The 16,245-nt window shown below is 36.5% G+C and overlaps 1 protein-coding gene across 1 annotated transcript in view; it reads left to right on the top strand.

Moving 5' to 3' along the window:
* MYCBP2 (MYC binding protein 2) overlaps positions 1–16,245 on the top strand; it is a 288,978-nt gene that overhangs the window by 164,845 nt on the left and 107,888 nt on the right. Inside the window, exons 44-47 of the mRNA XM_032151244.2 lie at positions 1,680–1,729; positions 5,570–5,742; positions 7,484–7,628; positions 14,163–14,378. Coding sequence (XP_032007135.1) covers positions 1,680–1,729; positions 5,570–5,742; positions 7,484–7,628; positions 14,163–14,378 — 584 coding nt within the window. The remainder of the gene's footprint in view (positions 1–1,679; positions 1,730–5,569; positions 5,743–7,483; positions 7,629–14,162; positions 14,379–16,245) is intronic.

Here is a 16,245-nt window from a genome sequence, read left to right as displayed (position 1 = left end):
GGTACTTTTTTATATGGAGCAAATTTGTATGATATACAGATTAATCTATATTCAAGGGAGTAAAGTTGAAAATAAAAATGCTTACTGATTCTATAATGTTTATACATGGTTTAAAGTTGTATTTTCTTACCCCCCCAAAATCCGTCTTTACTCCTTCATTTAAGACTACTCTTCCCACTATTATTTTTTCCTCCCTTTTCTTCCTCTGCCTTTCCTTCTTTATTCCCTTTTCTCTTCCTGGTCCCTTTTATTCTTCTCCATTCCTTTTCTCCCATTTAATATTGGTATATATGTACGGAAATGAGACCTTGTATTCTAGCCACATGAGGAAAATTGCTAGCAACCTATTTTTGTCAATAGCTGTTAAATTTTACATTATATATACTTTTTGACATAAAAAATTTTTATCCATACTTGCACAAATACTCAAAAAGTGTATGTTGAAGGATGGATTAATATAGCAGTGCTTGTGATTGTAAAACCTAGAAACAACCAAAATGTCTTTCAGTTGGGAACCGGTTAAATAAGTAATGGCATAGCCATTCAATGGTAGTCTATGCAGCTCTTTGAAAAAGTAGACCTATATAGCCTAACAAGGAAAGCTGTCCAAATTATATTAAGTAAGAAAAGCAAGTTGCAGAAGAAGGTCCCATTTTTGCATACATTACTCTTTATATTACAAAAAAGTATGTTGTGGCTCACGCCTGTAATCCCAACACTTTGTGAGGCCAAGGTGGGTGGATCACAAGGTCAGGAGGTTGAGACCATCCTGGCCAACACAGTGAAACCCCGTCTCTACTAAAAATACAAAAATTAGCCGGGCATAGTGGCACATGCCTGTAGTCCCAGCTACTTGGGAGGCTGAGGCAGGAGAATCACTTGAATCCAGGAGGTGGAGGTTGCAGTGAGCCGAGATTGCGCCACTGCACTCCAGCCTGGGCGACAGAGCGAGACTCCATCTCAAAAGAAAAAAAAAAAAAGAGTATGTTTGTATGTGGTTGAAACACATATACATTTTTGGTTTGTTTGCACACCAAGTTTCTAGAACAACACATAGGCTATTGACACTGGATAGTTTTAAGGGGGCATGGCACTGGTTAGAGGTTTAGAATTTTTTGTTCTACACTCCTATACAAGTTGAGTATTTCCCATTGAACAAGTATTACTTTATTAGTAACATTTAATAATTAAACTATCAAAGAAAGATCAATAAATAAAATATGTTCTATATTAACTAATAAAGGAGAAAATGGCTAGGGGATACAGTCATTGCCTTATATTTTTCTGTGAGTCCCTGTCGTTTACTAAAGTTATAGCTCTTCTATAAGGCAACCAAAATATAACGGCCCAGATCTGAAATAGTTTGTTCCCTCTTTTTTTAGACAAAACGAATACACTAAGTTCAGAAAGTATACATTTATATTCATAAATGTAGGATATATCTTTGGCAAATCACCCATGGATGCTTCTTGAGTATTGGAATTGTAGTATATTCCCACTGGAAGTATCTTGTATATTAAAATGTATGCCACTGGGATTTTTTCCAGAATCACAAATCTTTTCAATCTGGAATAGCAGAATTATTTTTTTAAAAAAAGTGTAATGAATGCAAAAGACTAGAAAATTAAACCAAACTAAATATTGACATATTTTAGTAAAACTCTTTATTTACACAACAGGTAATGAATTAGAGGAAGACCTTGAAATTCTTGAGGAGGCTGCATTGCAGGTATTGTCCCAAATGTTTTAAGGATAAACTTTGTACATTAATTTAAAAAGTATTATCACTCAGATCAGCCTATTTGTCTTGACCATTGGGTTCATTCATTAAGTACTTCACTTTATTCATTGACATTATAGAGATAAATAACATAATTGCTCCCTTTGGTGGGAGAAACCCATGTGAGCCCTATGTATTTGGTGATAATTGACTCTGGAGTTAGACAAAAACAAATCAAGTTTTTGTCTAACAAAAACAAAACAAATCTTCAGGAGAAAAAACAAATCAAGTGCCAAGGGGGCGGAGGATGGCTTGCAGAACTGTGGCCATTTAAATTGCATCTTGAAAGAATTTGTTTTTCTTTTTCTTTTTCTTTTTTTTTTTTTTTTTTTGCCAGCTAGAGAAAGGGGAAAGACATTTCACAAAGGATGTATAGTTGTGTTATAAGAAGCAGCAAAAGGTGAGGTCGGTACAGTTGGTGAGCTCAGTCTGTGACAAACCAGTATGTTATATTAAGTGGTTAGGGCTAGTTGCCTGTAGACAATTGGGAGCCGTCATTTGTTGTTTTTATTATTGTTTGCTTTACCGTTTTTGCTTGTTTAGGCATTAACTAGCACATTTGGCACTGAATGGAAATACATGAGTACTATATTTCAGTGCAATACCCCTTTGGATCTGTTATGTCAACCTAATATTTCTCAAAATTGCCTAGAGATAACTATATTGTTTTCTTCATTATTCTGACTTCAGCTAGCTAGTAATCTGTAATAGGATGGAAATATCAGAATCTGTAGGCAGCATTTGTCAAATTGTAATACCTACTTAGGCCAAACCAGAGATTCTGATGTACTGCTAAGTGAGCCCCATTGGATACCACACACTGAGAACATCAGTGATGGGGAAAATTTTGCATCTAGCAATGGTGTGAAGATAGAAGAAGAGTTGAGTCTCTCAACTGGATCAATGGTACTCAGACCCTAGGATTTGATAGATTTGTAAAATTTTCCAAAAATATTTTTCCCGAGAACTTATTAAGTAAAAACACTCTTTAAAAATGTACTACTTTTTATCAGCAATGTCTTATAAAATAAAAGACATTTTAATAGCCCCAAATGGAAAGATCTTAGAATGGAAGACTCTGTTATATCCTTAGTTTTTCTAATTCTGCCATGGATCAGAGAACTTTGAGCCCACATTTGGAAAACACCAATTTAGATCATACTTATTTTCTATACTAGGTATATGTAGTTAGTAATAGTGATTTAAATAATATCTGTAGAGCACGTCATAGGTTTCAGCATCTTTAATATTATCTCTCTGTTTTTATAATTACACTTCGAAATCAATATTAGGTCTTGCGTCTTATGATTATAATAACTGAAAAATAACTTAAAGAAGTTTTGTGACTTCTTGAAGATTCAAATGGGAAACAAAGGCTGGTACCCAGACCTTGTAATTGCTAAGGCTAGTGCTTTACATTTTATTTTATTTCCTGAGGTGAATTAATCAAAGTGGTAATAATGAAAACATTTATTTCATCTTTATCAAGCACTATTTTAAACATTTTGTGCGTTTTTAACTCCCCACAGCAACCCAATGAATTAAAAAGTTTTATCTCCATTTACAAATGAGGCATAGAGCATTTAGGCATGTCGCCCACGATCACACAGCTAGTGAGCAACTGCACTGGGATTTGTTCGCTGGCAGTTTGGTGACAAAAGAAACCCCATCTCATTAGCTGGGCGTGGTGGTGCATGCCTATAATCCCAGCTACTCAGAAGGCTGAGGCAGGAGAATCGCTTGAACCCGGGAGTCAGAGGTTGAGGTGAGCCGAGATCATGCCATTGTACTCCAGCCCAGGCAACAAGAGTGAAACGCCGTCTCAAAAAAAAAAAAAAAGTTCGTGATTTTGAACACTGTCTTCTGATCATAGGGAGCTGTAATGTTGTCAGTAATGTTAAGAAACTTCTGAGTTTTAAAAAGCCACTGGCATCTTGTGTGTATTCCTTTTTTAAAGTGAAGTCTTTGTACCTTAATATTCAAAAATAAAAATAAATCCAACAGATATATAATAATACGTGTCAGGCAACATTATAGGTGAAGGAGAACTATCAAAGAGTTTCTATTAGTCCATTTTCACACTGCTATAAAGAACTACCTGAGGCTGGGTAATTTATAAAGAAAAGAGGTTTAATTGACTCACAGTTCCCTACATGGCTGAGGAGGCCTCAGGAAACTTACAATCATGGCAGAAGGCAAAAGGGAAGCAAGGCACGTCTTACATGGCAGCAGGAGAGAGAGAAGGGGAAAGGCCTACACACTTATCAAACAACCAGATATTGTAAGGACAACAGCAAGGGGGATGTCTGCCCCCATGATTCAGTCACTTCCCACCAGGTCACTCCCCCAACACGTGGAGATTATAATTCAAGTTGAGATTTGGGTGGGAACACAGAGCCAAACCATATCAGAGTTCATATGTTGTTTATAATTTCAGGGATTATTATGATATATAAAGTGTCATCTAGACCAGATATGGAGAGATCTTTATTATGTTACTGTTCAAGAAAAAAAAAATGATGTCCCAAATTGCCTCTTTTTGGCATGTAAGGTAGTTATTGTGATAATCTAACATGTATTAAACACTTAGTATTTGTTAGGCAATGTATTGTATATTTTATATGCATTATTTAGTTTAAATTTTATAACTGTGCAAGAGAGAGATTATTTGACTACCAGTTTGTACATTTTACAGATTCAGGGATGGTAACTTTTTATCTTAAGAGCACACAGCAAATAATTTGTCCAAAGCCAGGATTTGAACTTAAGTCTATTTGATTCCAAAGATGATTATTTTTGAAACTGTGTAATTTGAAATTTGATAGTACTAGAAATGTAATTATTTTCTATGAAAAAAATTTTTTGGAATTTATTTTATAGTCAGTAAAAAGTTTTCAGAGTTTCAGCATTTAAAACAAGTCTTTCCAAAAACATAAGACTTGCTTGTCAGATAGGTGAAACCTAAAATTTGTTTTATCCGTCTCTTCTTCTTAACTTTAGTAAGACTTAGGCTAACGAGGTGTGTGTGCTGCCACAATCAGGCTTCCACCCACTTTTTACCCAAGTCAAGACCTTGGTGCCCACCCATCCAAGAGAACAGACACACCTTACTCATGATAGCTGCCTGTAAGGGGGACTTAAAAAGAGGGAAGCCGGGTGCAGTGGCTCAGGCTTATAATCCCAGCATTTTGATAGGCCAAAGTGGGAGGATTGCTTGAGGCCAGGAGTTCAAGACCAGCCTGGGCAACATAGCAAGACCCCCATCTCTACAAAAAGTTTTTTAAAAAAATTAGCCAGCCATGGTGGCATACGCCTGTAGTGCCAGCTACTTGGGAGGCTGAGGCAGAAGGATCGCTTGAGCCCAGGAGGTCGAGGCTACAATGAGCTATGATGGCACCACTGTACTCCAGCCTGGGTGGCAGAGTAAGGCCCTGTCTCAAAAAGACAAAAGGGGGAGACATCCACAGTTGCTGACAGAAGGGAGCTCTGGCCCTGAAAAATGAGGACATAGCATACAGAGGACTGGCGTGGAAGGAGATACACCATTTTAGCCAGCATGCAGATCTCTGACAAGGCATTTATTTTTGAGGGAGGAAAGAGACTGGAAATATTGTCTCATATTTTTCTCTCCTAGGGATTTCCTATTCTGTGGGTTAAAATAAGGAACAGTGGGGTACGTGGAGAAAACGATTTCTCCACAAAGGCCTATCTGAAAGTATCTGCATGTTGAAAAATTTTATGTAATTTAAGTTTTATTTTTAAGAATATATATTCTTTTTTACTTAACAGGTGTGCAAAACCCATTCTGGAATTCTTGGAAAGGGTCTAGCTCTTTCTCATTCACCAACTATATTAGAAGCACTTGAAGGAAATTTACCACTCCAAATCCAAAGCAATGAACAGTCTTTTCTGGATGATTTTATTGCCTGTGTCCCAGGATCAAGTGGTGGAAGGCTTGCAAGGTAAATGTACTTTAAGTTACTTACTTTATTTTAGGGCTTTCGTCTTTCTTCATTTCTGAAAGAGGGGAGTCATTAGAATATTAAAATGCTACTTTAAAAAAGTCTGGTTTATGTATGTTTAACTTGCTGAAATATAAAATGATAGTTAATATTTTTGTTTGGTGGTTGTTTGTTTGTTTGTTTGTTTGTTTTTGAGAGAGAGGGTCTCACGCTGTTACCCAGGCTGGAGTGCAGTGGCATGATCTCAGCTCACTGCAACCTCCACTTCCTGGACTCAAGCGATTCTTGTGCCTCAGCCTCCCAAGTAGCTGGGCTTACAGATATGCCACCACACCCGGCTATTTTTCTTTTTCGTATTTTTTGTAGAAACAGAGTTTCACCATGTTGCCCAGGCTGGAATAGTTATGATAGTATATGATAAGACCGGGTGCAATGGCTCATGCCTGTAATCCCAGCACTTTAGGAGGCTGAGGTAAGTGGATTGCTAGAACATAGGAGTTGGAGACAAGTCTGGCCAACATGGTGAAACCCTGTGTCTGCAAAAAATACAAAAATTAGCCAGGCATGGTGACACACTCCTGTAGTCCCAGCTACTTGGAGGCCGAGGTGGAAGGATTGCTCAAACCCTGGAGGCAGAGGTTGCTGTGATTGTGCCAGTGCAATCCATGGTGAAACCCTGTCTCTGCAAAAACTACAAAAATTAGCCAAGCATGGTGGCACACACCTGTAGTCCCAGCTTCTTGGAGGCTGAGGTGGAATGATTGCTCAGACCCTGGAGGTGGAGGTTGCTGTGCTTGTGCCACTGCAACCCAGCTTGGGCAACAGAGCAAGACCCTATCTCAAAAAAAATTAACTAATTAAATTAAATGTATTATAGTTGTTAATTGATTATTTTTGTTGCTTTTTGTTTTTAGGATGAAAAGGGAAAAAAAATATGCTGGCCTGCATGATTTTACTAGTAAAAAAAAATCCCAACTTTTTTCTGGTTTTAATTTGAAAATTGCAGATATTACTCTTTAGTTTTTAAAAATCACAAAATAGTGATTGGAGAGGAATATCAAATCACTTAAGTCAGCCTCACTACTATACTATGCGGACATTTTTATGTAATGCATGGTAGAATTACTTATTACTCAGCTCACAGGACAACTTGAATGTGTAGATCACAGAATGAATTCAGGAATGGACATCACAAATTACACAACATTGATGCATTTTAGTTGGAAAGCAAGGTAATGAGGAAGATAGTTGAGAAACTGTGCGAAAAAAAGGTGGGCAGTACACCTTGAACCTGGCTGCTGCCAGGCAAGCAGAGGGTCATTTCTACCCCTGCTTTTACAGAGACACTGCATTTTCCAGGCTTCCAGGATGGCAGAGTAAGGTGGAGCTCCTTCAGAGAGAATGAGCCTGCTCAGGACTTCAAATTATACACAACCTACATTTCGTGTTCTTGGTGATTTTAAATTAGCCATAGTTAAAATTTCAAGTTTCCTGGTTTTAAAAAGTATTTTTATACTGTATTTAAATATCAGAAATCTCCTGTGCTTAGGCATGTTTTTAAAATGGATTTGTCCTTAACAGTTTCCGAGGGAGACACTCATGATTATCACTGAGTTGGAAATGAAGATAATGTTTTAGCATTTTGTTTGATACAAGTTTTGTTCATTTGGCTTAATTTTATATTAATCGTTGAAGATGCTGATCAGTGTTTGGGGTTTTATTTGTTTTTCATTACTGTTAGGTGGCTTCAGCCAGATTCATATGCTGATCCTCAGAAAACATCTTTGATCCTGAATAAGGATGATATTCGTTGTGGTTGGCCTACCACCATAACTGTTCAAACAAAAGACCAGTATGGGGATGTGGTACATGTTCCCAATATGAAGGTAATTATCACTGGATTGAATTAGCAGACATCTATATACTGGCTGCGGTGACTGATAAAATTTTAGAAATGCCAAGTGCTGAGAGTCCATTTGTTCTACCCTTTTTATATAATGGGTGATGCTGAAAGTTTGTTTAAATGACTTGTTTATATTAATTAGTCCCCAAGTGTCCAAGTTACACCTGTTTTTTTTTTTTGTGAGTTTGTTCTTTACATTTTGCTACCTGTTACGGTGACTCAAAGGAAGGATAAGAAAGTATCCATCTAAAGAGTGCCAGACACGTAGAGTGAAGGCCCTCAATACGTATTGATTGAATAAATGCATGAAAGAATACATTTTTAAATTTTGTATATAGTTTTGAAAGACTCAAGTACATTCTGTGTTTGGTATTATTGAAACCACATTTTAAAAATAACACTCATACTTATTAAATAAGTTAGAAATATATGAGTTTAGATTGTAAAAGAATGAGGAATTGAAATAGTTGTATACCATATTGATGAATATAGAGTTTTTAGGATACCTCTTACCTGAAATATTAATTAATAATGATATTTCAGAGCATATTATACGTAATTATTTGTGATTTAATCTGTTAATATGAATATCTCATTTAAAACTTTTATTTCTGAAAAAATCATATTGAATAATATTTTATATAGGCAGTCCCCAGCCGTCTCCTCCTTCAAAGTTGTCTTATAGAGTGATTGGTTGTTTGAAGCTTAGAGCTGATTAAGCCACAAAATCGTTTTTGCTCATTGGGTGGCTAATTTTGCCTCAATATTATTTTCAGTAGAACTATTTCAACTACTTCATGCATTCTTTCATTTATAGCGTGAAGAAGTACCATTCCAATGTAGCATCTTACCTAAGTAAAAAATAAGAGCACATTGCTTACATGACTTAAGACCAGTAAATAAAACTGTATGGAAAAGCTTTCAACCCTTACACGAAATCAAAATCAGTCTTTTAGCAGTATCTTTCAAATATTTGTCCATGATCCATAGTTAGAATTTTTATTATAACCCAAAGATATAAATATAATATATGATGGAATAGTGTCTATGTAATAGCATATATTAAGTGCATATAATATACTTTATATATACATACACACATACATACATAATATGCTATACTCTGATATTTTCTCTATCTTATTTTTTAAGGCAAGTCATACCCTTCACAAAGTGAGTTCATGCCTACTTGGAATTATTCTATAAAATGCAAAAAGCATCACAAATTATAAGAAAAAAAATGAATTAAAAATAAAGTTATCCTGATAGTGATATGAAAAAAATTACTACTCAAGGACAGATTTTTGATCACAGTACAGTACACATTAAGATGTTGAAGGGCTTGTGTATTGTGTATTCACTGATGAATTTCTCAATGTAGTGAGTTGTTAAATCCAATCTTTAAACCCTCAAGATTAAGTTTTTTATTCATGTGACAACATTCTAATACCATGTTCATACTGTTATGCTTCTGGTATTTCTTTAGTTTTATTTTCTTTCTTGTGTTTTCTCGTTTGCACCTTTTATTATCTCTTTTGATATCTGGTATGTTTATATCTTGCATTTGAAAGTCAGACTTTATCTTTCTTTTCATCTTAGAGTTCTTTTTTTAACCATATGATGGATCTGCTTTTTTTTTTTCCTCTTCTCCTTCCCTCTCCTCTTTCACTTTGACCTCTTTCTCGTTTTTGCTTCTTTTCTTCCTCTTCTTTCTCCTCCATATATTTGCTTCTCCTACTTTGTATCTTTCCTTGCCTTAAACCTCTTACTCAGTGTGCTCTAAATTCATGTCAGATTTATCCAATTTAGAAACTTTCTAGAAAACCACTCTAAATACTATCTAGAAGAAGTGATTTGTGCTCCTACTGGTGTTTAATGTATTAATATCATATTAGCTGGAAACAAAATTAATTTAACCTATTTTACTTTCAGCCTATTAGTATATGAAGTCTTAGGAGTACTTTAGACTGTTCTTAAATTGTTAAAATCTTTATGCAGTGATAGCTAATTATTTGAAACATAAAAGTTGATTTGCAGCTAATATTTCAGTGAGTTCCAAAATGCTTTCGAAAGCAACAAGTGTTATTGTTATAATTTTTTACTTATAAAATGACTGTCCCCTACCGGTGATAAAATGAGTTAGAACTAAACACACGTATTGTACCAATGTCAATTTCCTGGTTTTCGTTCAGTACCAGCAGTGTTTGGCAGTGTTGGATAAAAGGTAGCCATTGGGGGAACCCGAGTGAAGAGTACATAGGACATATCATCTACTTTTGAAACTTCCTGTAAATTAAAAAAAAAAAAAAGTTTATTTTAAGGAAATCTTATTGACAAGAGAAAGTCACATAGGAAATAAAAGAATAACTTTTTTTTTAAAGTAGCACAGTTTGCAAAAGAAAGCAGAATGGTTATTCTATAATGTCTCAGTTTTCTTAGAGTATAAAATTATTCAGTGATTTACTTCAAGGTTCATGGTGCATACACACATAGACTCTAATGATAATTTATTAAATACTTAGGGTAAATATAGTTGCTTACAGAAGGGTTAAATTGAAATAGTATGTATAAAAAGTGTCTAATTTAATATCAAATATGTTTGATACAGGAGAGTTCCCTTGACCCCTTTTGGGACTTGGGACGTGGCTATGGTGTAGCTCATTTACTTGGCTGCTGCACTCAAACCCCTTGCAGGATGGCAAGCACCCAGGCAAGCAGGTGCCAGGGCCCAGGCAAGTGCCTTTGGGCTCTAGCCCCACAGCAGCGTCTAGGGGTGTGTCACAATTAATGCTTTTTTAGCTTTGTTGTCTGTGGATGGCTAAGTGTTAAACAGCTCAGTGAAGAGTCAGCATGACAGCCTTTTTGGGTTCCCGCACCCATTGTGTCCTGAATTCTTGTCCGGCATTCAGGAAGAATCAGGTCATATTAACAGTTTGAAACGTGATGAATGCGTGAATACGGCAGAATTTTTTTTTTTTTTTTTGAGACAGAGTCTCACTCTGTCGCCCAGGCTGGAGTGCAGTGGCGCCATCTCGCCTCACTGCAAGCTCCACTTCCCGGGTTCACTCCATTCCCCTGCCTCAGCCTCCCGAGTAGCTGGGACTACAGGCACCCGCCACTACGCCTGGCTAATTTTTTGTATTTTTATAGAGACAGGGTTTCACCGTATTAGCCAGGATGGTCTCGATCTCCTGACCTCGTGATTCTCCCGCCACAGACTGCCAAAGTGCTGGGATTACAGATGTGAGCCACCACGCCCAGCCACGGCGGATTTTATCAAACGGTGGAAGTGGCTGTCAGCGGAAGGGGAGCTGGAAAGGGCATGGTGTGAGAAGAAGGTGATATTTCCCTAAAGCCCAGCCGTCTCCAGCTACCCTCCTCTCCGAAGTGGTGCCGTCTGAGGTTGAGCCGCACGTCTATCAGTTGCTGCTTCTCCTCTTGATATTCGCCACTTGTCTCTCTGCTAGCTGAAGTCTAGGATTTATATGGGCATAGGGTAGGGGGGCAGGGCTGGCCAAAAAAGCAACATTTAGGCGGAATACAAGGATAAACTGTTCTCATTTAGGGCCATGGTTTCCAGGCTTGAGGGTGGTGCCTTTGCCATGGAACCACTTTCTCCTATCCAGTATATCCCTGACTCCTGTCTGTATCATCTTCAAATTTTTAAATTATGTTTAAAGTGTAAAGCTTTTTATGCTGGCACATGTGTTTGCATTGAAATTTTAACCATATACCTGTAAACTGCTGTTTTTTAAATATAAGAATGGGTTTTTAATATTTCCAGGGGTTTGTGTCGGTCTAAATACTGGTCTCTTGTAACCTCACCTGAAGATAGTGGTCACTTAATGGAACATATTTGTCATCTGTGCCTAACATTATGTAAATAGTGAAAGTCTCAAACTACTGATTCCATAGAATCACATTATTAAGAACAATAAACATTAAAGACAGTCTGTAGTTCTGAGGTAGCTCTCAATTACTTAAAAATACTATCACTTTTATCTCTGCTACTTTTTCTTTTTTTTTTTTTCAGTTTTTTTTTTTTATTATTATACTTTAGGTTTTAGGGTACATGTGCACAATGTGCAGGTTTGTTACATATGTATCCATGTGCCACGTTGATTTCCTGCACCCATTAACTCGTCATTTAGCATTAGGTATATCTCCTAATGCTGTCCCTCCCCCCTCCCCCAACCCTACAACAGTCCCCGGAGTGTAATGTTCCCCTTCCTGTGTCCATGAGTTCTCATTGTTCAATTCCCACCTATGAGTGAGAATATGCGGTGTTTGGTTTTTTGTCCTTGCGATAGTTTACTGAGAATGATGTTTTCCAGTTTCATCCATGTCCCTACAAAGGATATGAACTCATCCTTTTTTATGGCTGCATAGTATTCCATGGTGTATGTGTGCCACATTTTCTTAATCCAGTCTATCGTTGTTGGACATTTGGGTTGGTTCCAACTCTTTGCTATTGTGAATAGTGCTGCAATAAATATACGTGTGCATGGTAACCACAACAGAGACATAGATCAATGGAACAGAACAGAGCCCTCAGAAATGATGCCACATATCTACAACTATCTGATCTTTGACAAACCTGACAAAAACAAGAAATGGGGAAAGGATTCCCTATTTAATAAATGGTGCTGGGAAAACTGGCTAGCCATAGGTAGAAAGCTGAAACTGGATCCCTTCCTTACACCTTATACAAAAATTAATTCAAGATGGATTAAAGACTTAAATGTTAGACCTAAAACCATTAAAATCCTACAAGAAAACATAGGCAATACCATTCATGACATAGGCCTGGGCAAGGACTTCATGTCTAAAACACCAAAAGCAATGGCAACAAAAGCCAAAATTGACAAATGGGATCTCATTAAACTAAAGAGCTTCTGCACAGCAAAAGAAACTACCATCAGCGTGAACAGGCAACCTACAGAATGGGAGAAAATTTTTGCAACCTACTCATCTGACAAAGGGCTAATATCCAGAATCTACAATGAACTCAAACATATTTACAAGAAAAAAACAAACAACCCCATCAAAAAGTGGGCAAAGGACATGAACAGACACTTCTCAAAAGAAGACATTTATGCAGCCAAAAAACACATGAAGAAATGCTCATCATCACTGGCCATCAGAGAAATGCAAATCAAAACCACAGTGAGATACAATCTCACACCAGTTAGAATGGCCATCATTAAAAAAATCAGGAAACAACAGGTGCTGGAGAGGATGTGGAGAAATAGGAACACTTTTACACTGTTGGTGGGACTGTAAACTAGTTCAACCATTGTGGAAGTCAGTGTGGTGATTCCTCAGGGATCTAGAACTAGAAATACCATTTGACCCAGCCATCCCATTACTGGGTATATACCCAAAGGACTATAAATCATGCTGCTATAAAGACACATCTCTGCTACTTTTTCTATTTCTGTGACAATCCTGTTGAATTACCTCTTCTTGCCAACCATGAAACTGTTGTCTGTAAGGAGCAGCAGAAACTTTGAGTAAAGCTCAGAATGGTGATACCTGTTGAAGAACTAAAGTGGTATTCAAATTGTATGTACATTTGTGATTGCCTAGGGGTCAAGTGTTTTTCTGCCAATGCATAAACAAATAAAAACAATGTTTTCTTATAATTCCTGGAAAATATTTCTGAAAAGTATTTTTCAGAAATAGTAGAGTTAGTAGATGAAATAGTAGAGTTAGTAGATGAAGGATAGTCCCGTTTTATTGTTGAAGAAATTGAGTTGCAAAGTTATAATTCCTGGAAAATATATCTAAAAGGTATTTTTATAAGACAATTTGTATTTTCAATATATTAACATCCTTAACGAATCTGTTTTTTGCATCTATACTGTAGAGTTAGTGGACGAAAGATAGTCCCATTTTATTGTTGAAGAAAGTGAGTTGCAAAGTTTAATTATTAATAGATTGCTTAAATCAAATGTTTATGTTGGTGATAGAGCTGTCTAATAATATTCTTTCTTCACCAGAGTAAAGAAACATATTTGGGCTTTAGGTGTAAGATTTGTTTTATTAAGTGGTAATTTTTGAAACTTCTATCAATAGAGTACATTTTCTTCCGTAGAACAGTGCAACTCAAACTGACATTAGTGCTTTAAAATGTGCTGAGATTGTGGGAAAGCATTTACACTTGCATTACCTGATAAAATAATTTGTTAGTCCCTGCAATAACTTAATGTAGATTCGTTCTACTATTTTTTCCTGTACTTTATTAGTGATGCATTTGTTCTTATGTTTTGATATCTCTGATTATGTATTCCAAAACTATGAGGCCTTGTTTTACACTGTGTTCATGGTTCGTATTGTCAACCCATCTTGAGGTCATTCGAACTCTTTTCAATAAGCCTTTGAAGGGAATGCCAGAGATAGACCAATGCTAACATAAAGTATACATAATTATGAGTTTATAATTGCAAGTTGCTTATTTTGATGTCAGTGACAATTAAATAATAATAGTATTTGGTTTCTATAATACCGTGTTTAGGTGGAAGTGAAAGCTGTCCCTGTTTCTCAGAAAAAAACGTCTTTACAACAAGATCAAGCAAAGAAACCTCAAAGGATTCCTGGCAGTCCTGCAGTAACAGCTGCATCTTCTAATACTGACATGACTTATGGAGGGCTGGCATCACCAAAGCTAGATGTTTCATATGAACCAATGATCGTGAAGGAAGCTCGATATATTGCCATAACAATGATGAAGGTGATTTATTTTACTTATCAGAAAAATTTTAGTTTTCAACATTTGTTTATTTAACCAACATTTCAGTGATTCAGATGCAGATATGAAATTATAAGTTCAAAGAGCATTTGATGGATATTAAATTTGCAGCAACACTTTTAAGATGATGTTATCCTATCTTCAGAGAGGATTTTCGTTGGTTTTTGGCAGATGTCCAGAGGGGATCACCAATTACAGATCAAGTTAATCGAATCAGAGATACAGATGGATTAGGCTGAGTTTCAGTTCCTGTGAAAGTACTTGTCTACTTTTGACCAGGAACAGTGGCCCACACCTATAATCCCAGTGCTTTGGGAGGCTAAGGAGGGAGCATCACTTGAGGCCAAGAGTTCAAGACTAGCCTCAGTAACGTAGTGAGATCCCATGTCTGCAAAATAAAATAAAATTTCTAAGTACTTGTCTGTTTGCAGTTTACTGTTCATGCTAGAATGTATCTCTTCAGGGTTTTGGGTTTTACCTATGCCCCCTTCAATTTTGGGTTCTCTCAAATGCCAAATGTATCTCCTAGAACTCTTTGGGATTTTTAGCTCTCTAATACCTTTAGACATTTAAAAAATATATATTTTGGATGTTTTAGTTATCTTCAGAGACAATGTTAGTCTAAATTATCAAGATAGTCATTATTTGAATCTGAAGTTTGTAATTTTGGCATTTTCAGAGAGCAGTGGTGAGCCATTGAAGGCTTTTAGGTAGAGGAATGGCTTGATTAGATTTGTGTTTTATAATGATTATGGTGGAATATGGACAGTGTAATTGGGCAGATGATCAAGAAACATGGCTTGGTTTTAGTCTCTTTAGGGGACTATTGACTTAATTTGGTGAAATATGCTGATCAATTGGACTAGTGAGTTGTCAGTCAGGATAGATTCAATAGAATCAGTAGAACCTGGTAGCTAGTGGAGGTGGAGTAAAGAAGAAAGGTAGGAAATAAAAGATGAAATTCACATTTTGAGCTTGTGTCCAATTGATAATGGAAGAGGGGCAGGTTTTGGTTGAGAAAGATGACAGATTCAGTTTTGGATGAGGTGAGTTTTAGATACTTCTGAAATACCTACGTGAAGATGTATAAAACAAAGTTAGATGTACAGACCTGAGTGATCACAGTCTGACCTCAAGAAAAGGATTTGGGAATCATTAGCACTTACATTACTTATGAAGTCATGGGAATAGATGATACCTTCTATGGTGAATGAAGACAGAAGTTCCAGGATAGGATCCTAAGAAACACCAATATCACTGAGTCACAGACTCTTCTCTACTTCAGAAGCATCTGGAGCACTTACTTTAAAAAAAAGATTTCCAAGCACCCAGAGATTTAGATTCAGTGGGTTTGGAGAGAGGTTCAGGAATTTGCCTGAAACAAATATGCAGAGTGATTCAAATTCAAAACCTAAACTTTGAGAAATACTGATTTATACGATAGATAAGAGAAAAAGAAAGGAAAAGGAAAAACAATTCACATTGGTAAGAATACTAGCCAAAGAAGCAACACATAATTAAGGGAATAGCTGAAGTGAGTGTAGATAAGCCTCTCAAGATGTTTGACTATAGAAAGAACCAGAGGAAATGGAATTGAGTGAAGGCTTTGGAGTATGGGGTCTTATTAATAGAGACAGACTTACATATTTGAGTGCTGATTAGGAGGTAATTGAGAGAAAGAAAACAATAAAGATATTCTGAATATAAAAATAGAATCTAGAGCTCAAGTGGTAGCATTGGCCTTAAATAGGAGGAGTAGTGCTTGTTTCATTCTACCAGGAGAAGGAAAAGAAAGCTTAATACAGATGCTAGTAAATTGTAGGTTTTACAGCCAAAAGAATTATTTAAA

Source organism: Hylobates moloch, unplaced genomic scaffold (genome assembly GCF_009828535.3).
Source record: "Hylobates moloch isolate HMO894 unplaced genomic scaffold, HMol_V3 SCAFFOLD_4, whole genome shotgun sequence".
NCBI lineage: Eukaryota > Metazoa > Chordata > Mammalia > Primates > Hylobatidae > Hylobates > Hylobates moloch.
Note: the sequence above shows the minus strand (reverse complement) of the source record. Positions and strands in the feature narration are given on the sequence as shown.